Below are 25,633 nucleotides of genomic sequence, written 5' to 3'. Positions count from 1 at the left end.
GAAATATGTTTACTTTTTAATTATTTTTGAGAAGGCTTTTAATTAGCAAATTGAAATCTGATGGGTTTTTTTCAGCTCGAGATTGTATATGCATGTTAGCAATGAATTCACCATGCAGTAATTAATAATCCTTAAAACAATGTGCTGGAAGGTACATTTCTTTGTAGTCTAAAGTTCTTCTTGCACTGCTATTGCTTCAGAGCTAGCTGTGCTTGTTTTCTAATTTTAGTGTCATTGTTAAGTATTACTCATTTTTAGATACTTGAAGCACATTAAAAAGATTAAAGTATAGGGAAAATAGGTTTGCTTGGTCATAATTATATAGTTCTTTTAGTAGAAGCAAGCCTATCTTAAAAATTATGATAGAATTATGCCATGGTTACATAATAACTTCTAAGTTGTACCTTTTAATAAAATGTCTAGGGTACAGAACAGACTTCATCTTTTGAAATTATTTAATACAATGCATGTTTTTTGCTTGCTATATACTTATTTCATATCAGATTTTCGAAGTATGACATCATTGGACTTTAGAACAGCAAAAAACAGGAATCTCATCCTGTCCAGCTAGGACAAACTTGTCCTACCAGCTCTGTTTCAGCAGTCATGCCTGTTGAAAGCACATCTTATCAGCTGGATAGGAACCAAATCCCGCCCCTTATTGTAATGTTTTTTTTTCCCCAAGAACTGTTGAGACCAAGCTGGGAGTGAAGAGAAGAAATTATAAAATTTCTCATGCCTGGTTGTTGAAAATATTTTGTTTCAATTTCTAAAGAAACGTGGTGAGGGTAGTCAAGAAGTTAATTTCCAAAGGTTACTTAAAACTGGGAATTCCTTTTTTTATTCTTACTCTCTATGAAATGCCAGTGCCTTAGCCTAGCCATTAGTTTGGATTGGTTTTTCACTTGTTTTAAAAATTTAGTTTTAGAAAAAAACACAGCAGAATACTCCTTTCTGGTAAATTCTGTCATGTGGCACTGAAATATGTGCATGGTCTTCTTGGCCTGTCAAGGACTATTCAGTTGATGGCATTTCAGTGCTTAGGGCAGTCTCCGTGCTAAGTGTCTGACTGCTGCCCATTTCATGTGAGTAGTGCATCCTCTCCTTCCATGCATGCTGCAGCTGTGGTCAGATGCATTTCTCATACAACTTGGTGTTTCCTGAGTGATGACTCTCAGGTTCACCACTTTCTGAACATGAGATTCAGACATCAAAAGTGATCTTGTTTCATACAGTGTTTGCACACTTATTCCCTCTTCTGACAACATGCCTGGGCTAGGAAGAATGGTATTCAATTAGTCACTGTTTTCAGGGCAGCTCCTCATGTAATGCTCAATTGGAGCAGAAGAAAACTTAACAAAAAGATAAGTCCCTGCTTGCTGCTTTGTAAGTTATGAGGTGTGAGTCTCAGGGCCATATGTCAACTAGGCTGCCTTCTGCAGCCAGTCCTTCTCTCCCCTTATGCTTTGCTGCTCAAAGGATCTGCAGTATGAAGGAGTTTAGGATCTAGAAAGACTTGTGCAAAGGAGGCAAGTGGTTCCTTGCAATTCTGCATATGTAGCTCACTCAGATACAAAGTCTTGTCATTCCCCGTTTTGCACTAGGAAGATAAAGGATCTGAAACCACCTGTATTTTTCAATTGTGTTCCTGTAGTCTGCAATGGCTTTGTATTACTGCATTCCATGATCTCATTGCTTACTATATGGAACTCAGGCTCCTAGCTGCTGGCATTAAGCCTTTCTACTATTTTCATTTATTCACAGTAATTTAGCTGCTAACCCTTTGCAAGCTACTGCATCTTATAGGTGAGTAGAACCAATGTTTGCAACAGCACGAGACCAGCAACTGCTCTTTTATCTGGGAGCTGTCGATCAGGTAGAACATTTTTCTGAGTGGCTAGGAAGATGAAGCTGTAGTTAGCATTAGCAGAAATGTGATTGGGAAAACAAAATCCTGAAGGAACCATAATGGAAATTAAAGCAAGATTTTCTGTCCAAAACTGCTGCCTGAGATGCAGTTCTTCTCCCCTCTGTTCTTTCAATATGGAATATGAGCCACTGTGTTTATACCTGCCATCTTCCACATTTGTGTTAAATTGCACAAAAACTGGGTGTGTTACTTGACCTGGCTACTGTTTATATAAAGACCACTCAAAAGACCCATCATGAGAAACTTCTTCAGACTGCATTGTAAACTAAATATACATCTCACTGCTATTCTATTTTCCCATCAGCACTTCATTGAAAAAGACTATGAAGTACCTTATCCCTTAATATAGTGTTCAGATGCAGGTTTATAATCGAGTTTGATTAGTGAAGTTGTTTTCATCAGTGGAGTTGGTATATCTCCATGAAAAATGATGTCTTATTATGTTGGGAGTTGAGCTGTAGGTCTCTGGTGTCTTTGAGTCTTAGTGCTACTGAGGTGTGTATTACCACCAGGGACAAGGTATTTCAGGTCATGTAGTCCATATATTTAGTTATTGTTCTCAGAAGCACTGTGAAAATGCTGCCAAGCTGATGTTTGTATGTTAACTTGTTTTATTTCCCAGAGCACACAGACTAATATGCTGGGAATGTTTTTCAGCAGAACAGAAAATGTGCTTTATATAAATGTTTGTGTATTACTAGCAGCCCATAGTTGCAGTGGGGTTTGATATTTTAATAGAAAAGGAGAATAAGGAACCCCTGTATAGTTTTAATGGGCTGTCAGCCCAGCTCATGTAAAAGACATGTATTTTTGTCCCCAAAATTTACAGCAGTGACTGATTATTTTTTTTTCATACTAAGGCAGATAGCAGCTTGAGTTTGTTTGATTTTTTTGTTGTTGTTGTTGTTTTGTTTTGTTTTGTTTTGGGGTTTTTTTCCCCTCCATCAAGTGCAGCTCTCTGTTTCTTCTTCTTTTGGTAAGACTTCAGTGTATTTGTAGAAAACACTTGCAAGTCCTGACTTCAGTGTCTTCTTCAAAGGACTGTTGGGCAGTGAGTTCAGTTCTGATGTCTTCATGAAAGCAGCACTCTCAGGGATTCTGCACCTCAAATGACTGGCAGAGGGCCTTCCACTCCCTTCTCTCCCCCTTCTCTCCCCACAACCCCCACCTCAACAAACTAATGCCAGGAGCTTCCATGATCTTGCTCCCCTTCTGCAGCATTGAGAACAAGGTTGCTATCTCCCTCTTTCTTCACATTTACACAAAATAGAAGTGCCCAGCTAGGGCACCCCCTGCAAAACAGCTGGTGTTAGTGTTCTTCCTTAAGCAACTCCTGATCTACATACAAACGAATAATGACCTACTGGACAGAGGATATAAATATTCTCTCCAGCATCCACTTAGCTTAGCCTCCAGTAAACAGGACCTGGATAAGCAGAACAAATTGTTGTTCTTTCTGCTTAAAAAACTAAATGACAGAAATATAGCTGAATGTTTACAGCCTGATTAACTGGTCTAATTCTCTCTCTGTCTCATTCCCCCATGCTTCTGCCTATAATGTTAAACAGATGTAGAAATGCAGTAATTGCATGGAATCTCTTGGCTCCATGGTAGTAGCAGAGAGAAGAATCTGGTGGCATAAGCCAAAAAAAAAATTACTTTGCTTCTGTTACCTAAATGATGATGTGCCACTTCCTGTGTGTCATTGGTATAGGATGAAGCTACTGAGCAGAGCTGTGTGAAGTTTTATAAAATTTGATTTGTGGCCATGAACATAGACCGTTTTATTTTGGCAATTTCATGCATTTTTCAATGCAGTGTCATGTAATGGTTCATATTCAGTATACTTCCAGAGCTCAATGCAAATCACTGCACTTCAAATGATCTGGAATGATGCATGGCAAACATCTGAAATGCTGAGTTATTTTAAGAAACAGAATATTGCTTCACGAGTAATGAAGAACATGATAGGATAAATGCTATTATTTTTACCATCAGCCTTAAGTTGGAGAGGCAATGGGATTTATAGAGCAGTTAGAGACTAATTTTTGCTCTTACTTGAAGGAGGAGAGAATAAACTCTGTCCCAGAGCGCTTATTCAAAATTATTTTTGTGGGCAATTCGAGTGTTGGAAAGACTACATTCTTAAGAAGATTTTGTGAAGATCATTTTTTCCCAGGCACAGCTGCTACTGTAGGTAAGTTTAAGAAACATTACTATTATTATTTTTGTTCCAACAGTACTTAGCATCTTCTACTGAGATCAGGCCCTGTGTTATAAAACAGAAGCATACAGATGTTGTAAAAGTAGGACATGCAAAGTGAGTTTGCCTAAACTGGGAAGCAGATAATTGATGGAGAGGTTTCAGAACAGATTCTGCACTGAAATCCTGGCAGCACTGAAATAAATCTGAAAAATCCTACTGATTTCAGTGAAGCTAGAATTTGCTTGTAGGTGTCACTGTTCTGAAACAAATATCCTGCTGTATACTAACCATACCACCTTCATACCTCATCTCTAGCCCTCTAAGTAATCTGATTTTGTTTTAAAGAGAAAGTAGAATATCTGAATTATATATTTGAAGATTTAGCATTATACTAATCACAAAAAAACCCTAATATGTCAGACCAGACATTCAAAGCCTAACATTTCTCAGCCTACATTATCTTGCCTGAAGTTGTAAACCAAGCTTTCAAAAGTCAGACACAAAATCAAGATACAAAAACTTAAGTATAGATTATTGCAATACAGATGAGTTAAATGACCAGATTATTTATGCTTAGCCTATATATAGGCCTTACTTATTCTTCAGCATATATGAAATAAATTTATTCACAATAGAAAGCATTTAAATTAATGGATTTGTATTGTATTTGTAACTGTCTAAGAACATTCAGGTGAGCAATTACTGCAGTTCCCTTGACTTATGGGGGGTACATAAAGACACCTGAGTTTAAATTTCTACTGGTATGTTGAGTGTCTAGATTCACATTGGAATCAGGGAAGATCTAAGTTCTTAGTGTATGGATTTAAATGGAATTTGGCATTCTAAGTTATTTCACCTGGTGTTCAGCTGCTACTTTGAAAGAGTGCAGGTCTCCTGGGTGTCCTGCCAGATTGAAACAGATACACTGATTGCCAAATAGCATCTAAAGTAGCACTAGGTGCCTGTGGGCAAACAACTGAATTCTACACTGCCATCCTTTTCTAATTAATCCAGTCAGAAGAGCCCAGGGACAAATTAACCTGACTCTTGGTGCCTACTTCAAGGTGAGCTTTCCTAGACTCAGTTTTTCATTGACTAGATCTTCATTAACTGGAATGGGAGCTTAGACATCTATATGAAGTTGTCTATTTGTGTATGCAAGAGACCTATATGCTATGTCCTATCCATGTTGTCTTGTAAATGGCTGATACACATCTCTAGACTCTGAGGTCTTGCACAGTGTGTGTTATTTTCCAGAGGGAAAACACAGGAGTGAGACAGTCCTTTTTCACCTTTTGGCTGGTCATGCAGTGTTCTTGCAAAGACAATGTCAAGAAAGTATTTGTCATAGCTTTGGTTTAGTCTTGATACATCAATGAGTTTCACAGGTGTGGGCTCTGGCTGGCAAGATACAGAAGGTTGAAAAGTCAAGTGAACAACCTGGAGAAGAGCGTTCTTACTTAATTTCTACAGAATAGTTCAAATTTCTTCCCTTGAAATATAAGCAATGGATATATCCTCTATCCACATTTCTTAATTGCCTATTGAAAAAATGCAGGCTTAGATGCTTCTTCATTAATGATGGTGGTAAAAATCCCAGTGATGTGGAAAATAGCCCCAAAGAAATAATTGGTGACCTACCGAGATTTCTTCCAACCCAAGTTATTCTATGATGCTGTGATTCTGTGATTCAGCACAGTGTGATACAAGAAAATGCAGGTTGTCATTAGGAGGAGGTAGTGAATGATTAATATTGAAGGCTCTAATTATCATTATAAATATCCAGAAGATACTTACTTGCATGTTCGTGAGTTAGGGGAATTTGGAGAGGATTCATCTAAAAGTTTAGATCAATTAATTTTTATCTCCCTTCCATTTAGCTACATAAAAATTAGGGCATTAACCTAACTGTAGTCAGCTTGTTTTCTGTATTCTGAAGAGGGGAGGAGGTTCTCCACATGTTCAGTCCATATATCTTCAGCATTTATCTTTGGTTCCAGTGTCCTCTGTGCCTTGTGTTTTTCCACTAATTGTAGAAGGTACCTATGTAGTTAGCTCTGACTAAACACTGAAATTTCAGACAACTGGTTACACAGCATGAATTCCAGGCCAAATGGTTTAGATGCCCGTGGACTGTCAAATTGACCCTTGACTCATGTTTCCTGATTTGGAAAGTCACTTATCTTACAGTTTTTATAAAATTGAACTACTCTATTCACATTGAGTATATTATTACTGAAGAACTTGAGGCAAATAAAAGCTCTTGTCCTCTGATAGCTGGAGACTATGGATAGAAATTTTAATGTTGTATCTATCTTGTTACCTTTCTGGAATTGTTGCTATTTGCTGAATTCAGTTTTCAAAGATCAAACAGTATACAAAGAGATAACCTACTTTATATTTCTGTTGTAGGTGTGGATTACAATGTGAAAACCGTCACAGTAGATAACACCCAGGTAGCACTGCAACTCTGGGACACTGCTGGCCAGGAACGGTGAGAAACATTCTGTTGTGGTTTCACCCTGATAGTCAGCTAAGCTGTGTAGCTGCTCCCTTGCTCCCCCATCCAGTGGAATGGAGGAGAGAATCGGAAGGGTGAAAGTGTGACACATGTTGTTTGAAATAAGGACAGTATGATGGAATTTGAGTCTATCCCAGGCAAAACCAGTACACATTTTAAGATTTTGCTTCCTTGAATCATTTGTTGGAAGATTAGTAAATATGGATCTAATCCTGTTTCTTGGGAGAGGAACAAATATATGAGTATTTCTAATAGAGCCAGTGGATTCACAGTTTATATCTTTCCCCTTACAGCAATAATGTGCTGATTTACTGCTAAGCATGCATTGAAAAACTACCAGTCTGTAGAAGATTTATCATTATGTAAGCTCTTAAAGTTTAGCACCACACAATTCCTTTGGGAGGAAGGCTGATTTTAAAATGCACCTAGAATTATTTCTATAGGAGAAAAAGCCACAATATATAACAAAGAAGGTTTTCTATTACCAAAACAATCCTATCGTAGTTGAAGAACTCTAAAGTTTTCATAAGTTTTCAGCAGTCATTTCCTTCACCATCTCCTCACCTCGTGTTGTTTTCTATGACTGAAAGCAAGGATGATAATCTATGTTTTCTACAGGAAGCTTGGGAAAAAAGCTCCAAAAACCCTAGCTCTAGCTGACTTTAGAAGAGCACTTGGTGAGGGGGAAATTTCTGCTCTAAGCTTAAAATGAAAGAGGGTGGGAGAAAAGGTGTAGATTTGCAGCTGATTATCCAGCCTAATCCAGAATCAATTAAAGAAGGCAGGGGAAACTTTCCCAAACACTATCTTTTAAAAAATGGGGGGATTATTTTTTTTTTTATTTGCCATTGCAGTAATTCTTGGGGTCTGATGCTTCAGGGAGAATGGGATTGCTTACTATAATTTATAATAAGCCTCACCTTTCAAACAAGACCTGCAGTAAAGATCAGTATTACAGCTTCTCTCTTGTCTTGTTTATGGAATTTTAGAATGCATATGTAAACAAAATTAACAGGGTTTAACCTTTACTAAGAGTAGATGATTAGAAGAAACAGTATGGCAAATATAATCCTTTGGGGGATGGGGGAAAATGGGGGACATTATTATAAAATTTTCATTGTCAGATTGCTGCTTCTGTTGAAGAGAGCTGTAAACATGTTCTTACTTCCAGGTATCGAAGTATTACCAAGCAGTTTTTCAGAAAAGCTGATGGTGTCATTGTGATGTATGATATAACAGCAAAAGACACATTCTTAGCTGTCAAACAGTGGCTGATAAGCGTTGAGGTAACATGACATAACTTTAAATCTAAACTCTGGTGTCATTATTCTCTACCTTCTTCTGAACAAGGGCTGTTAGCAGGGCAAAGCACAGAAAGCAGCATGTGTTGTGACAATTACATTTTTGTTAGTGAGTTGCATCTGTGCAGTCACAAGTAAAGCTGCTTTTAATCTCTGTCTGTGAGCAAATCATAGTTCCAGGGTTTTAAGGACTTCAAATAAGAAGTGGGGAAATCCCAGCATAGAGTCCTTTGATTTCTCGTAATGGTAATCCAGCTGGTTACTCCTGTTGGATCACCACTAGCACTGAGAAGTGCTTTGAATTAGTGATGGTGATCTGATAGTCACCGATCATCACTAGCAGTTTGGCAGCCAAATATGTAGCTTATGGGAAGTTGACTATGTTGTGGACATAAGCCACAAACTTAACCTGTGGTTTATAAATTTAAACTATGGTATCTACGTGAGTGCTGTAAAATTTTCTCTGACAGACAGTTCAGTTTTCTGGGGATCATCATTTCAACCACATGAATATAAAATCATAGCCCATGGGATTGAGTGACTTCAGTTGATTAAAAATTAAAACAAACTAAGAGTGTAAGCAGCTGAATTTGCTTGTGGCCAGAACAAAAAGTAAAAATAAAGCTGAGGCTGCTGCCATAAAGGGTTGAGTCACTAGTGAGAACAAAGTGTGACTTCCTGTTTGCTCAATGAAAAAGTAAGGGACAAATTGGTATGCAAAGATCATTTTGTCTGATTTCATTTGGCATGTGCCCTAGTATAATACACTGTTTTCCATAATGGCCAAGAGGTGGCTTTGTGAGTTCAAATTAGGACTCAGTCATTCAAATGTTTCCGAACAGGCACAGTTACTGCACACATTGAGTAACCTCACTGAAGTAATAGCAGCATGCATTTGTAAGAACAGACCCTTATAAAATATATGACCTTAACAAATCAGTGACTCTTTTGATTCAGTATGGCAAAAGCTGGAGGATTTTGATCCAGAAAAATTGGATATTGTGATCAAAACCTTTTTCCAAGCTGTAATGGTTCACTCATCTTTACTGACTAATTTTGTTTGCTGCAAACTGTTGCTAAGTTGAAGACATACGGCCAAGTCCATTTACTGCTGTAGCATTCAACCCACTTTGTGAAAGCACTCACTGTGATAATTATAACCATTTTCAGAATGAATTTTGATTTCTGTCGATTCTGTGCATTTTTGGGGGCCTATTCTGTGCATTTCTCCACTATTTCATGTAAGTCATTTGATTTAATTGTACCCAGGTGTTGTCATTATTTTGCTGGCCATGTAATTAGAAAAGCAGTGGCTATAAACATGCAATGTCTGAGCCTGGGTAGCAAGGCACTTTTCTCTCTCCCATTTTAATATAGAGTCTAATGAGCTTCTGTGCTGCTATTAAAAAAATGCCAAGTTAGTGTAATCTTAACATTCTGTCATTTTCATGCCTTTTATCTAACTTGAATTCCTGAGATGTTTGTAAGTAAAGTGGCACATACCTGGCTGGTGTGTGAAGTCTTATATATCTTTTTATAGTGTGACATTTGTTAGTTTTTATCCTCTTGATCTGTGATTTTTTTAAAATACAATGCCTCAGCTGATATTTGTTCTTTATTCTGTAGGAGGCAGCTGGGGAGAGTATGCCTCTCCTTTTGTTGGGCAATAAAACTGATAATGAAAAGGAACGCGAGATTCCTAAGGGAATGGGAGAGCATCTTGCTAAGGTACTGTACATAAGGGAACCCCTTACAAAGCTTGAAGGGGAAGGTTTTAAAATGGAGTCTCAATGTGTCTAAATTCATAGAAACATAGATTAATTTTAATCAGACAAGTATTTTTAAGGATTAGGAACTCCATCACACTCATCAATTCAGGTCTCAGTGGTGTAAGTGCTGATAATTATAGTAGCTATAACACTGTCTAGATAAAAAAAAAAATCAACCCAAAACCAAACCAAATCAAAAAACAAACACACTGGAAAGTGAGTGGAGAAAAAAAATAATTAAGAATTCACTCTCACTATCTCTTCCCTGTCTCTTTTTGTTCTCTCTTTCTATTTTTTTGCTCCCTTCTCTTTTCTCTCTGTATTTTTCTCTCTTTTCTCTGTGGATGGATTCTTAACAGAGAGATAATTTGGGGACCTTTTCTCCCTCCTACCTCCTGTAAAACCACAGAAGACCATCTGTTACTCCTGTGGTAGGAGTAGAAAACATGTTTACTTTTAGTAACTTTCCATCAAGGAGATAAAATAAGTAGAGTTAACAGTCTGCATCTACCAGAGCACTGGGTATCCATGGGCATAATTTAAGCATTATAGGGACTGAGAATACCAGATACTTGTTTATATTCCTGTGTACCATGCCTATCAATTTTGCTTTTGAATCTCTCTATACAGTGCATATAGTTTGAACACCAAGGTCTCTGGAATACTCATATATTCAGAAATAAGTCATGCCAATATTCCTGAAAAATTAACTGAACTGGTAGGAATATGCTTAAATTAAACAACATGCTGGATTTCGCATATCTGCCTGTTTCTCCTTTGAAAATTAGACTTATACCTCTACTTGCTAGTAACCAAAAAAGGTATTTTCAAAATATGAAATGCAGCTGAATTGTTCTTCCAGGAAATATTGCTGCTAGGCACCTCTCTATAACTGAAAGAATTAGGGCCAGATCTCTTTTTGCCTTATTTTGTTTATTCATACAGCCTTTCGAAATCATACCTCTGTATTCAACTTTGGGCCCATTGTTGGTTTTTTTTAATAGGAAGAGCAAAATCAGTCTTGAACTTCATCCCTCAAAGGTTCTCCCTTTATGAAATCAGCTTTATTTTCTTGTATGCATGGAAATAACTTTGAGACCCTGGACGCTAGGAGGGACTCTAGGGTGTAACATTGAATTCTTCTGTGAAAAAACAAGTGACACATGAATGCTAAATGGACAGGGAGTAGGTGTCTTACGTGTCATCTCACTCTCTAAAAAAACTGTGCTAGTAAAACAAAGATGAATCATTCTAGTATATAGAACTCACAGCCCACCAGGCTATTAATTCTAACATGTCATGCAAGAAAATAAAATATTTTGCATAAGTAAAACAAAGTTGTCAAATAAGATGGTTATAATCAAATGAATGGATCTGAATGACTCATTTGAATGTTTGAATGTGCTGCCTGAGGTAGTTAAGAGAAAGAATGATTAATGACAATGGATTAGTTGAAAAGCAGCATAGAGATAATTAAATTATAATAATTTGCTTGCTGAGCTAATTATAACTGTGAATTTTAATGAAATATTAATTCTTGCTAAGTAGTCATGTAATTCCTATGAAACCACATACCACTGTCTCTATTAGCGAATGCAATTGAGTTACTTATTTTGTGAATAATTCCATGAATTATTAAAAAATGATCAAAAATTCACAGGACTAGATGCTGAGCTGATACAAATATGTACAGCCATATTTGGTAAAAATAACCCTGAACCTGTTCTCGTGCAAAGAATCAGATTAGCCTGTTGACCCTAAAGTCTAACAGTTTTTAAGGACTGCTTCTATGAATCACAGGATGGGATTGTTTTCTACCTAGTTTTTTCTGTAGTCAGAAAGGAATGTGTACTCTCAGAGGTCATTCCATCCCAGCTGTATTAACCCTTGCTTTGCTTCTGTCACACAACTTACAAGTCAGTGTACTGCAAAGTTGGTCAGAAACACCAGGGCCTCCATTGTAATGCACATACCACATAACTTCTTTGCAAGGCAGGCAGCACAGATCATTATTAAAAGGAAGAATGGCAGCCTGAAGAGAGCCCTTGTTATTGAGAAAACTGGTAGTTGCTGTATGTGTGTTATACATTGTGAAAGGGGGACTAGAATGAGCAGAGGGATCATGGAAGTCCATTTGACTTTTTCAACAGAGGATCCAAAAGGAAAACTCCATTTAACAAATTTCTGCTTGATCCACTGATCAAGAGTTCATATGAGCACAACAACACAGAGAGTGTTCAGACCATATTGTGAGCATCCAGGAATAGCGAATGTTCTGTTTGAGTAGATTAGTGGAACCACTGCCAATGATTTAAATAAAATGCCTTCTAATAAAGATGCTGCTCAGGCATGTTCATACTCAGCATGATTTTATTTTGACCCTGTACATACTTCCTGAGTGATCTTAAATGGGTCAATAAGTCATTCTCAATAGCTGTTCCTCAACAAAAAGAGAAGGTAATCATGCCTTTGTCTGCCTTCACTTTGCAGACTATGTGTGCTTCATGGGATGAGAACTGTTTCTGTGTGTTCACACAGTGTCTCCTTTGTCAACCTGTCAGTGCCATTGTTATACAAATAATACTGCTAATGAGGGAGCTATTATTTCAGAGCTATACTACTTTACAGGACAGAAATTGCCCAGCTCCTTTTGCTAACCATTCACTTTCCTCCCTGTTCTTTAGAACTCTGCTGATTTGTAGGTAAGTGTTTAAAATGAAATAATTTCCAGTGGTCTCTGAGGTTCAATAGCTAATTCCTGGATGGAGATGGATGGCATTTCCTGGCTTATTAATTATATGTGTCCTGCCTTCTGCTATTTTGTGCTCCTTGTGTGTGCTATCAATTGAAGTTTCCTCTTTGAATCAAAGGAATGACCCTGTGTGTTTCCAGGCTGTCTCCCCTTTCAGAGGAGAACCTTTTTGCCAGACTGACAGAATTAGCCAATTATTATTGAGTTTAAATTGTTGTCTTTCACTCATGCAATTTGTTGTAAAATCTATTCAGATTCATGATGTCATCACTGTCAGTTCTCCTTTAGTGACATTCTGTTGTATGTGGGGAAGATGTCAGAGTAGTATTACTCTCTGCTTGAATGACATGAAGTAGATGGAAACTGACCACAGTAGGTTTTCTATTGGAGTTCTGATCAGCTGAGCAGCAGAAAAGAGAGTGTAAATTTTATTTCAAACTTCTGTTTGCATAGCTAGCAAGAAATTTGAGCCAATCGAATTTTATCTTAAAACTTTTCTAACAAAAACAAGTGAATCATAGTTACATCACTGTAAATATTATACAGAACAATGAGTAAAAAAAATAAAATAAAATAACTTTCAAACATTAACATTGCCTGATTTCTTCCTTCTCTGCTCTTCTGTGCTTACCTGGCCATCCAGAAATTCCTGCAAGTGGTTCAATCCTGGTTTTTATTAAAACGAACCATATAACCATTGACTACATATTTAAAACTGACATTTGATAGCACTATTTTAGAGCTGCTAAAATAAACTACTGTGTTTATGGAATTTCTTATCCCCACTTTTTGTCTCTGAAATTTCACGAAGACCATAAAAATTTATAAAAGATGTGCACTTTTGGAAGCTTGGTGTATATATATTAAAAAAAACCCCAGACCAAAACTGAAATACCTGGTCATTTTAATGGGAACTTCTGAAAATCAAATTCTTATTTGTATCTTATGAAGAATGGTTAAATAAGTACAAATGCAGTAACCACACTCAATAACAAACAAATGAAAACATGCAGATGTGATTGTAATTATCCGGTAAAATTATTTGAATTGTAATCTGCTGCCATAAATGGTTATAAGACACACAGAAAAGTGGAAAGTGAATAGAAGCTTGAAATCTGGATTGGTGAAAGGACGTGTAGTAATACCATAGAGGTAATGTAGGTGAGCTTCAATCTGAAAGTAGACAGATGTCTATTTTGGGGGATAATCTGTCATTCCCTCTCAAACTTGCCATCACAACTCCCAGGTCAAGCTTTTGTGCAGATGAGCTCTTGCATTTACATTTATGCTGAAAAGACTTTAGCTGAAGTGCTGAGAATCTCTCCAAGAATTGATCATTTAACCTCTGTTCTTAATTGCAAAGCTTCCAGGGGAACAAAACCAAAGGTGCAGGGTGACTGCAAAAGGAGGTACAGAAAAATTTCACAAGCACAAATACATGAAACAAAAGTCACTGGAATTCTTTTCACCTGCTTTGTCCAACACTCAGTGGTGTACTAGTTGCCCGATCATCACAAGGAAAGTTCACTCGACTTCTGCACCTTACAGGACATGTTTGTGTTGAGTTCTTACAGCAAAAGCCATTGTATAGAACAAACATCTGCTAAGAAAAGCATATAGTTGTGAGGCACAGTTGGACTTCTTTTGTTACTCTTTACTGTTAGCTCTAGAATTAAATCCTAATGTTTCCTAAGATCTGTTTCTCTTTATTTGTGAATTTCAGTATTTCTATGCTGCGTTTTTTTTTAAAGCTGGAATGAGATATTGTGCAAAATTAATTGAAATGATTTTTCTGTTTGATTGTAGGATTACAAATTAATTTTCTATGAATGCAGTGCATATTCTGGGTACAATGTGGAAAAGTCTGTACTTCACTTAGCTAGGTAAGAAGAGAGCACAATCTATGAGTTCTTTATGTGCCTGACTGCCCTGTCACTGATGACAGAGTGAATTCTCTTTCTTAAAATTAGTATTATAGGAACTTAGGGTGAGTAAATATTTGTTCCTTTTAGACTGGCCTGTAGCCTGACCCTGTTGCTCTGACTGAGCAGTTGCTCAGGTTCATAAAGATCCTATGTTGATCTAGTGAAGCTCTGTATAGATGCAGAAACACATGAATTGTTGCTAGGAAAGGTGAGGGCCTGCGATATTGTGAGAGTTCTTGCAAGAATTTCTTGGAGTGTTGGAGAAATATACCTGGAAATGGATGCTGCTGAATCCTTGTAGCAGGACAGCAGGACATTGGATGTGCTTCTTTCTTCCCTCTGCTCATTACAGCTCGAATCTGCTGTCTGCCTGGGGGCTGGAAGACAGGGATAAGTGGATTTTTGAAGCTGTATAAAGGCTAGGGGTAAAACCACAGGAAAACATGTGCCCTCTGAACTACTTACAGAGGTGAAGGCACTGGCAATGAAAAGGTAGATCTTTAATATAGTTGCTGAAATCAGTGAAATTTTGTGAAAATGTCAGGTAATTGGTAATGTCTAGGTAGCCAGATGTGGTTTTATTTTGTTCCAGCCTCAAAAATAACAAATGCATGTCACTGTTTTGAGTCTCTGTAATACCCAAGAAATGTTAACTATCAGAACTAATTAATTTTTCTAACTAAACTAGAAAGCCAGTTTTATGATGGAGCCGCCATAATTCTATTTTTTAGTTTGTTTGTTAGTTCACAAAATTATATCATTTTCTGTTAATGTCTGGACAATTTTATAGGCTTGGGAAAATGTTTTTTGGTTTGCTTTTTTATGGATATTATTGACTTTTTCTAAAAAGTATTGTTTCTTTTCCCCAGGATTTTAAAGGAACATGAAGATAAAGTGAAAGAGAAAACTATTCAACTTCAAGCGGATATGAATAAAAAGTCTTGCTGTAGCAGGCAATAAAATGCTGGGGCATGTTTAGACAAGTCATACATTTATACGACACTACATAGCACTATCAGATTTGCTTTTATCTTCCAAATATTTCTTCTGCTGTGTTCTGAGTGTAGGTGTAAGTAAAACTTAAAACCTTTGTATGCTCTGATCTCCGCTTTTATAAATATCGTCTGCAGTTAATTGACAGTGTATTTGGGGCAGTAACAGTCTTTTATTCTGTTTGATGCCTAATACCATTGAATCTTGATTTGTCATCAGGCTTGTAGAAACTGCCACATTATTAATAATAAGAAATAATTTTACAGGAAGAAAACTGCTTGGAATGTGAAGTAAATTCTTACTGGAGTGAATGACCCATCTTCTGAATACTGCTTATTTCAGTGCTCTTTAGATCTTTAGATTCTGATTTTATACTAACCTTTGTTACAGTTTCTTTAAAATTGCAATAGGTGTACTTGTTTGTAGCAAAATGCATGTTGTGGCTGACTGAACAGGTCTTTGTCTTCAAAGTCTGTCTCAGAAGGTTTCATGCCAGATTTTAGGGGTAGATGTTTCCAAAACAGAAGATCATATTTTGAGGAAGATTTTGGGAAACTTACCAGCATTTAAGGAGTGAAAAATCTCACCCAAAATCCAGTTAGATGTTGCTCTCTTTAGCAATGTTAAGAAAAAATTCTTCTTCATGTAGCAGAACACGTGACTGGTTTTGCAAAAGCATCTGCCACACAGCATTCCCCCAGGGCCTGATATCACTGAGACACAGTGGCTGAGGAATCAAACCCACAGGGACATGTTTTAGAGAATCATGGCCCACCCTGGATCATAAGAAACACAAATGTCATAATTACTTTCGGATGCCTTTGTAGAATATATATGAAAATAAGAGGCTTGAGAGTAGGTCACCCAGCCAGGATACAATCAACAGTTATTATTGTTGGTATATATTTTCACTGCATCCAGCTATTGTGGTAGACATTAGGAACAATTATTCATGATGGTGAGCTTGTTTGGAAAGTGGAACCCATGGCATAATTTATCTCATTAAAATATAAAGCAACACTGTCCATTTCATTATATGAGACTGTTACAGACATGTTTTCAATCCATTTTCTAAATGTTTAAAATAGTTATTTTTCACTTGAATAATGAATCATTTTCAAACTAAAGATGAATGTTAAGCACTAGCTCAATAAGTGACTCTATTTTTGGATAAAAACTTTGTCAGTAATTAATTGTGCTCTTGGGATTTCATTCTGGTCAAATGTATTTATCTAGTTCCAAGAACTATACAAGAGAGGTTTGCAAACTTTCTTCTATAATTTCTATATCCCTACCAGCACTCAAATGCCTTTTCCTGTGAGTTGGGATCCAAACATAACCAATTCCCTATGAGGTAGAATAACCAGGATTTTCCTTCTATCAGGAATGATGGATGAACCAAGTAGCACAGAATAAGCTGATGCTTGGGGTTTTTTCCCTTGTTTATTCCTGAGAATCTGCTCATCCAAATGAAAAAAACTCCCCTTGCTTTCAGTGAAATGCCTAAGAACCTCTAAAACACAGAGGGAGTAAAATGAGCATCCATTACTGAAAATCAATAGGCTTCTGTTCACTTTCCAGAGTTGCTTCTTGAGGTCCATTACTGGTTGTGGAGGCATGAGTTACCTTATTGACTGTTGCATGTTCTCCATCATATAAATCTTCTCAGAATTGAATCATCTGTGTTCAGTCCTGGCTCAAGCTGAACTAATGCAAACCCTTAATTTAAACATCAACAAAACCAACTCTTTATCCCAATTTCAATTAGGGAAGAAGTGCCATCAGTTTAAATATCAGCTTTGCTAATTGACTTTGAATGCTCTTTTCCCCTGCAGTAGGGTGTTTCCCACCCCATCAATATCAGAACTGGCAGTATTTCTTCCAGTCCCTATCAGCCTCAGGAAGACAGTTTGAGGACTCAATTTCAACTTTGCTGCCCATGACTGTAGCCCCACAATTTAGATCCTAATTTTTTTATTCCCTGAAGTTCATCTTGATTTTGAAGGACAGTGACATGTGAAATGGATTTTCTTTGTATGCACTGAGACCCTGCTAGCAGATCATACACAGCTTGAGATCAGGCAATGCTAAGGAGCAGCTGAATCCTGGGATAATAGGGATTTCTTCATCTACTAGAGACAGATCTGGTGCAGTCTAAGACCCAGGCAGTATCTTCCATCTCAGACAGATGTTTGTGGCTTCTGCTGTTCCTTTTTGCTAGTCCAGCCAAAGCCCAAGCTGAGTACATATTGCAAAGGTGCAGATGCATACATGACACTAATGTCATCAGCACTAGTATCAGCCACACAGACAACACAGCATTTCCATAAATATGAACACTGATAGCCCAATCCTTGTCTTCCTTTCCAACAGATCAATATTGAAGTTTGCTGATGAAAACATAGATGTACCAAACTCCTATGATTTGCAGTGCTCTCTTTCCCAGTCTTCCCTCCCCCTCTCCCCAGGATCATGCAGAAATTTGGTAGAAATAAGATTTAATAAAAAGACTGGATAGCCTGCAGCTATGGGGTACAAGGCTCAGTCAGATGTACTCTAACCAGCAGCTTGCTTGCATAGAACAGTTCCTTTTTATTCTATCTTCTCTTGATTTTTTTACCATGCTTATTCTTCCTCCATGCAATACACCTTGACCACTCCCTTTGTCTTCCTTTCATAGCCCAAAGAAGCAACTTGTCATAGAATCATAGAATTTAAGGGTTGGAATGTACCTTGCAGATCATGTAGTCCCAACCCTCCCTGCCATGGGCAGGGACACCTCCTCACTAGATCAGGTTGCACAAGGCCTCATCCAGCCTGGCCTTGAACCCCCCCAGTGTCGGGGCAGCTACCACATCCCTGGGCAGCCTGTTCCAATGTCTCACCACCCTCACAGTAAAAAACCTTTTTCTAATATCTAACCTAAACCTCCTTTCCTTCAGTTTGAACCTATTACCCCTTGTCCTGTCATTGCAGTTCCTAACACAGACTTCCCTCTTTGGCTCCATTGTAGGCCCCTTCAGATATTGAAAAATTGCTATGAGGTCTCCATGCAGTCTTCTTTTCTCCAGGCTGAACAGCCCCAACTTCCTCAGCCTGTCCTCATCAGGGAGGTGCTTCAGTCCTCTTACAAACTTCATGGCCCTCCTCTGGACTTGCTCCAACAGTTCCATGTCCTTCTTATGTTGAGGACATCAGAACTGCATGCAGTATTCCAGGTGGGAATGTCCCTAGTTGCCTTTTCCCATGAGTCCCAGTTTTTGTACATCTGTGCCCACATACATATTTCCTCTACCGTTCCTACGGCACCTTGGCTTTATATGCTGTGATTGGCATAGTTACTCAGGCGCTGTTTGCCTTCACATTTCCACTTCCAAAAGAGTCCCTACTATTCCCTTCCAATTATCTGTGAAGTTAGTTGTGAAGTTACTGTGTAAGTCCCTCTTACCCACCTATGAAGTCCAGCCATTGTTCACAGTGCTGTCTGTAATTATTGTCAGGTTCTCACTCTGTTATTTGCAATGTTTAGAGTTGCTTGTGGCATGTCCAGAGTTTCTCAAGGTCTGTTTGGTTAGCTAAACCTCAGGCCAGAGCCTAGCCACCCGTCAGCACACCTGAACAAACAGCAGTTATTGGCTGATTAATGCTCACAGAGGACACATATAACTGACATACTACAGTGCTCTTATTTCTGGACAGATTCTACTGTCCGGGTAGTCATTGAACTGTTACGGGAATTGTCAGGTTCCCTTGTTCCTTGCTGCTTACTGATCCTCTGCGTTGCTGGGTTGCTGTGTTCTGACCCTCCAGCAGGGTTTCATTCCTCCTGTCATTATTTTTCTTAGGTCTTCAGAAAGCCAATACTGATTTAACAGCAGTGCATCTTCCTTTTCCTTTTCATTTGCCTTTGCCTCTCCCTCTCCCCTTTCCTTTTTCAATTAGCTTTAGCTTGGTCACCATCTCCTCAACTGCCTGCAAAAGCTTTTTGGGTGAAGGTAAGTCAAGATCATGATGCAGCTGTGCTTGATGAAACTGGCTTCTGGGTCATGAAGTCTTTGGACCTAATTCATAGCTATTGTAAGATCGGTAACAGTAGTGTTTACTTTTAGAGATGTATATTGCTCTTGAAAATTTCCCTTACTAGAGTGAAAAGTACCAACAATAGTGAATGAGAAATTCTGCTGAAAAATTGCTCCTGACACTCAGCAGACTTCATCCTTCTCTCAAATTCACTGATGCAACTCCTTGACCCAGTAATATTTCTTCTGATGCTCACCTCTGTATATCAGTATATCAGCTCATAAGCAGTGTGCACCTACATAAACTCTTTGAGAGGATGATGAGTTGGTAGGAGAAAGGGAGAAACTAGTCTCAGCCTAGTCAGGTGCCCAGTATGCACACTATAAAGTCCATTTGCATGCATATAACACAGTGCTCCTAGTATTTTGGAATGGGGAGATCATGAATTTCTGTGTGCTGGTCAAAACTGATTCCAGCCTGCACAGATGTGAGCCATGCAACAGTGGAAAATTTATTGTACACTGTAACCTTACTGTGAGAAGTGCACTGCACCTTCTCGCATAACCTATTTAAGGAGTAATCTGCAGCTTTTAAGGTGAGGATGCTCCACACACAAGGAATGTGTGACAAACAGACCACACTGAAGAAAGTTTGCTTCTGAAAGAACTGCAGTCAGCGGTCATTCCCCATGCTGGAGCAGGGACAAGTGAGGAACAGGACACCAGGAATCCTGATGCCCAGAACACTAGAAGCACTGGGCACTGAATGGCAGAAACCATAATCCTTGAGACGGCAGAAAGCATTATGCACACCACCTCAGCTTCCTGTGCTGCCTGTTTGTCTGGTTGTTAGCATTCTTCTTCTTTCCCCAGAACCTGAATCATCAATAAGAAATTTGTGTTGGTTGGTAGTAAATTAACTCAAGTAAAATTTTCCAACTTGAGACCATTTTTGTTTGCAGCATCTGTGTATTAGCAGAATTTTCTACCATGTGAGATCATTTTGGAATAAATCCACTTCATCATCTGCACAAGTGGAAGCTTGTTTTAGAAAGCAAAAACATGCCCATAAAGCTCATCAGTAGCAACTTCCTGAATTCATCCACAGCTGTTGAAATAATGGGTCTTTTTGATTATTGAAATTACAGGAATTGCAATACCACTCACATACACTCCTAAAAAAAGAGAAAGATAGGTACTTGACCTGTTTACACCTCAAACAACTAAATTTCTATTAATATGAAACTAGTAAAAGGTTTTTGGTTATTATATGATGAGAATAGACCACTTGAGGGAAGAACAATATGTAGGTTAGTTTACAGGGCAGGTATAAAAGTTTATTCCTGTTACTAATCTGAAATATTTTATCTAGTGACACTGATTGCTTCCAAATGTACTGGAAGTTAAAGGACATCTGATTAGTCAGATAAGTATTGCTTCTTTCCTTTCAAATACTGAAGAGGAAAGTGTTTCAAACAAATCCAGCTATACTGGAAAATTGTGTTCAGCTTCTGCAGTTGTTGGTCTCTTCCTTTTCTGCAACTGGCTTCTCCTGAGCACAGTAATTGTTGCAAGCCTTCCCAGAAGAACCCAGATTCAGAGGAGCTTTCTCATTGGAAATTATTGGTTTTCATAGTCTGAAGAGAAAGAGCTAGGGAAGCCTGTGGAACTGAGACATTCAAGTAGAATATTATATGGCTCTGAGTATTATTCAAGTACTCTTATTACTTGAGCTGCTGTTAGTGTGTATGTAGGTGACAAGCAGTGAAGATCCTGCTGTGCTGTCTGTGTGACTGATGACATTGGTGTGTTGTGTTTGTATCTTTGCAATATGTACTCAGCTCAAGTTTTGGCTGGACTTGCAAAAAGAGCAGCAGCAGCCACAGCTACCATCCCTCCATGACATCCCATGTTGTGCCTGGTGTTTTACATTTTATCTGGTGCCATCTTTATGTCACATGTTGTGAGATCCATGTTCTTTTGCTCGGAGCATACATAATACGCTTTTTCAGGTCTTTTTACACTGTATCCAGCTGCCCTTTTTTTTTCTGTCTTCTCTGTGACCCCATTGCAAAGTGAGCATTGTCAGCTTTGGAAAATCACAGTCTGCCTGTTTTCAGGATTCAGTGGTGCTGCAACATTACACTTAAATCTTGCCTTTGCAGAGCAAATTACGTATATGAATCAGGAATGTGTATATTGCTGTGTCTGTATGGCTGTTATCAAAGCTCAAGTGCTGTCTTTTTCAGGGGGTAGAGTACAGGGTAGGTTTGCAATTCACCATCCCTGCCAGTCATTACTCCTCCATTTTACCTTTTACAAGTCATTAGAACTCTGCAATAAACCATTTTAAGTTACTGCCTTGGCAGAATCTCAAGGGGGGGAAAAAAGGAGAAGACAGAATTCTCTGCTGCGTTAGTGAGCTGAAGTAGCCCAGCAAAATCTGACAAATACTATGGGAGGATAGGGGCTGAAAACACAGCTAAGATCACAGTTTTGATAACAGAAGTCTAGAGGGCTGGGCAGCTCATTTTCAGTATCAGCAAGGTGTTTAATTGTCTTATTTCTTGTAACTTCTTCTTTAAAGATGGATAAATGGAACTGGAAGCGAACTAATTCACCATGCCTCTCAGGTGGCTTTGGGGGCTCAGTACTGCTGGAGCCAAACATCAGTTTGGATACCTCTGCTAGGGGCTGAAAAGCCTCAAGACTGCCACTGCATAGCTCAGAGGTATGGCACTCAGCTGCAAAGCTAGGGTCACTCCCCCATGAGCGTGACTGAGCTGCTCTGGTTCTGTACGACCTTTCCCAGTTCTTACAGGTGCAAATGACTGAACTACATTGAACTGCACTACTTGACAGTTTTGAACAAGGTCCTTTGAATCTAGGCTATTAAGGCTCATCAGTTGTCATAGCAACCCTGTATTGTATGGATTTATATTATGAAGCTGTAATAAGGCTGTTGCTCATCTCTTTGAAATGAGGCTTAAATTGCTAATGCAGCTTCTCAGTGACAGGACTTCTTTAGGTATTATTCTAACAGAGAGACTGATTTGCATTAAATGATGTGTCTATCAGCAGAGAAAGACAAATGAGCGATAAGAGTGAAAATTTCTACATGTACGATATAGGCACATTTATTTGCAAGCATGCTTTAAAGTCACCTTCTGCACTGAAGTGTGTTGGTGTCTTTAGAAGCCCCAGGGAGGGTTGTGCAAGGAATTACTAAACTTGGATAAGATGTCTGAATCTCTTGCTCTTGTCATGTCCATGCTCCATGCAGGGTGTGCTGTATGGGAGTTGAGTGCTACTCACATCAAGGCAAATATAGAACATACACACAGATGATTAAATACTGGAAATTTTGTTCAATATTTGTTCTTCATTGACATGAGGGTTGTGTAGAACAGTAGCTAACACATCTTCTTGTCATTGCCATGGAGATGATGTAGCTGTCCAAATGTAGTCTGCTTAGATTTCTGTAGGGTCCCATTGATCAAGAAAGTGAAGTCATACAAAATCAGAATTACAGACATCTATCAAATGATTAAAAATTAGCTGCTGGCAGGTTTCAAAATATAATGTGAAATAAGCAAGGTGTGGTTTATCATGAGGGGGAATGGGGTTTATCATATCTGCTGATAACTTAGAAAATCTCCATCCTTAGAAGTTTTCAGGACAGGTTTTACACAAAGCCACAGTGATTTGACATAGCTTTGAGGAAATTTCTGCATGGTGCACTAAGCTGAACTAGAAACCTCCAAGGTTTCCTTGCAACCATTTCTGTGGTACAGATGAAAAACCCAAATATCTTTTCAGTTAAGCAGACCATTCTGCATGTCTGCTTTGGATATCCAAAGTAAAACCTAACAGTTACCTAAGACCATAGGAACACCTGCAACAAGATCATTGAACAGGAAAGCACTTTGAAAACAAGCTGAATGACTGGGCCCAGAGGATTTAGAGAAGAGAAAGCACAAGAGGGATCTTATCAGTGTGTGTAAATACTTGAATGACATGGGGAATGAAGAGAAGGGAGACACTTTTCAGGAGTGCCTAGTGACCGTAGAAGAGGCTACAGGCACAAATTGAAACACATGAAATTCCATCTGACCACAAGAAATTTATTCTTTTTTTTTTACTGTGGATGTGATCAAACACTGGAAAAGTTTTCCCAGGGAGGTTGTGGAGTGTCCATTCTTGGTGATATTCAAAACCCAGCTGCAAATGGTCCTGAGCAACCTGTTCCAGCTTGTCCTGATTCAGCAGTGGGTTTGGATGTTTTCAAGAGATTGGTAAATCACAGTGGTACTTTCTGGCTTCTAAAATTCTGACTCTCTATAAATGTTCGAAGTCCCATGGGACTGGCAGGATCTCCAGGCTGACTAGATAGGTCCTCACTAACACAGGCATTTACCTGAGTAGACTGTAATAAAAAGAACACATGATACAGGCAAATAAGAGATGAGGACAGCTTAGTAGAAAAGTTTGATTTAGGTCTGTTTTTGATTTATAAGCAGATTCCAGAAAGGGAATCCTGTACATCACTAAAGTACAAATTAGAAACATCTCAAGATGAAGGAAAAGAAACAGCATATTACGCCAGTACTGTTGAAAGAGCAAGAATGGGAAGAACACAATACAGTCACTGTTCTGGGAAGCAGAAGTGAAATTTGCATTTGAACTAATGAACATTAGGTTGGAGGGGTCTAGGAATTTACCCAGATTGAGATCAGATGTCCTGCTGCTTAACAGAATTCCTACTTAACAGTACCATTGAGCCATAGAGTTCAAATGAAAATTTCTCCCAGAAAATGTTATGTCTCTACTACATTTGTCAGTGGGAGGTGTCAGACCAATTTACCTGATCTCTATATTTTCTGATTATTTTCTGAAGTTCTTTACCCAGTTATCTTCACATCTTTACTGGCAAAGAATACTTTCACTTTTTTAATTTTTCTGCTTCCATACCCTCATTTCATAGCTTAAAATCTGTTGTCATCATGTGTTTTGTTGTTGTCTACTTGACGTACAAATGGTATCCATCACATGCTGCTGCTTCAGCTTCACACAGCACTTAGATTGCTTGCCTACCTACACACTCATCCCATAGGAAAGCAAGCAAAATAATGAGCTCTTTTTTTCTGAGATACTCTGTTGGTGGTGATAATAGCAATTATTTTGCTTCAATCAGATCTCATTAGCTAATGACATTAATTTGTCATGCCAATAAATGTGAAAAATATGCCACTATGATGATAAAGTACTTCTGCTAACTGATCAGCATTGCAAGTTACTGAGTTACACATGCCTTTCTGGGCTGCCATTTCACAAAATCACAGAATCAGAGAATATACAGAGTTGGAAGGGACCCTTGAGGATCATCTAGTCCAACTCTTGGCCCTGCACAGGGCATCCCCGAGAATCACACCAAGTGCCTGAGGGTGTTGTCCAAACACCTCTTGAACTCTGTCACGCTTGGTGCTGTGACAGCTTCCCTGTCCCTTTTAGGGGATTTCTCTGAGAAGCTGTTCCAGTGCCCAAACACCCTCTGGGTGAAGAACCTTTTTCTAATATCCAGCCTAAACCTCCCCTGATCCAACTTCAGACCATTCCCTTGGGTCCTATCACTGGTTGCCAGAGACAAGAGGTCAGTGCCTGTCCCTCCACTTACTTCCATGAGGAAGTTGTATACAGCAATGAGATCTCCCCTTAGTCTCTTCTTCTCCGGGCTGAACAGACCAAGTGCCCTCAGCCGCTCCTCGTATGGCTTCCCCTCAAGTCCCTTCACCATCTTCGTTGCCTCCTCTGGACGGTCTCTAATAGCTATATAACTTCCTTGTATTGTGATGTCCAAAACTGTATACAGTATTCAAGATAAGGCTGGACCAGCTCAGAGTAGAGCAGGACAATTGCCTTCCTCAACAAGCTGGCAATGCCTTGCCTCATGCACCCCAAGACACAGTTGGCCCTCCTGGCTGCTAGGGCACACTGGTGACTCATAATCAGCTTGCCACTGACTAGGATCCCCAGGTCCCTTTCCATGGCACTGCTTTCCAGTGTCTCATTCCCAGGAATTTCATATTCCTGCATCAAAATGGTAGGGCATATATGGTTTGTGATTAAATTCTGTTGTGACCTTAATATAGGGGTCCATTTCTGGTTCTAGGGTTGTGTCATACTGGAAATGTTGATGATTCATTTGAGTAAGCACAGA

The 25,633-nt window shown here is 38.7% G+C and overlaps 1 protein-coding gene across 1 annotated transcript in view; it reads left to right on the top strand.

Moving 5' to 3' along the window:
• The window catches only part of CRACR2A (calcium release activated channel regulator 2A), a 46,943-nt gene extending 31,579 nt beyond the window's left edge, over positions 1–15,364 (top strand). Inside the window, exons 12-17 of the mRNA XM_009080294.1 lie at positions 3,995–4,127; positions 6,549–6,630; positions 7,829–7,943; positions 9,585–9,686; positions 14,286–14,362; positions 15,274–15,364. Coding sequence (XP_009078542.1) covers positions 3,995–4,127; positions 6,549–6,630; positions 7,829–7,943; positions 9,585–9,686; positions 14,286–14,362; positions 15,274–15,364 — 600 coding nt within the window. The remainder of the gene's footprint in view (positions 1–3,994; positions 4,128–6,548; positions 6,631–7,828; positions 7,944–9,584; positions 9,687–14,285; positions 14,363–15,273) is intronic.
• The last annotated feature ends 10,269 nt before the right edge of the window (positions 15,365–25,633 follow it).

The sequence above is a fragment of the Acanthisitta chloris genome, unplaced genomic scaffold (genome assembly GCF_000695815.1).
Source record: "Acanthisitta chloris isolate BGI_N310 unplaced genomic scaffold, ASM69581v1 scaffold19458, whole genome shotgun sequence".
Classification (NCBI taxonomy): Eukaryota; Metazoa; Chordata; class Aves; order Passeriformes; family Acanthisittidae; genus Acanthisitta; species Acanthisitta chloris.
This window is presented reverse-complemented; position numbering and strand designations above follow the sequence as displayed.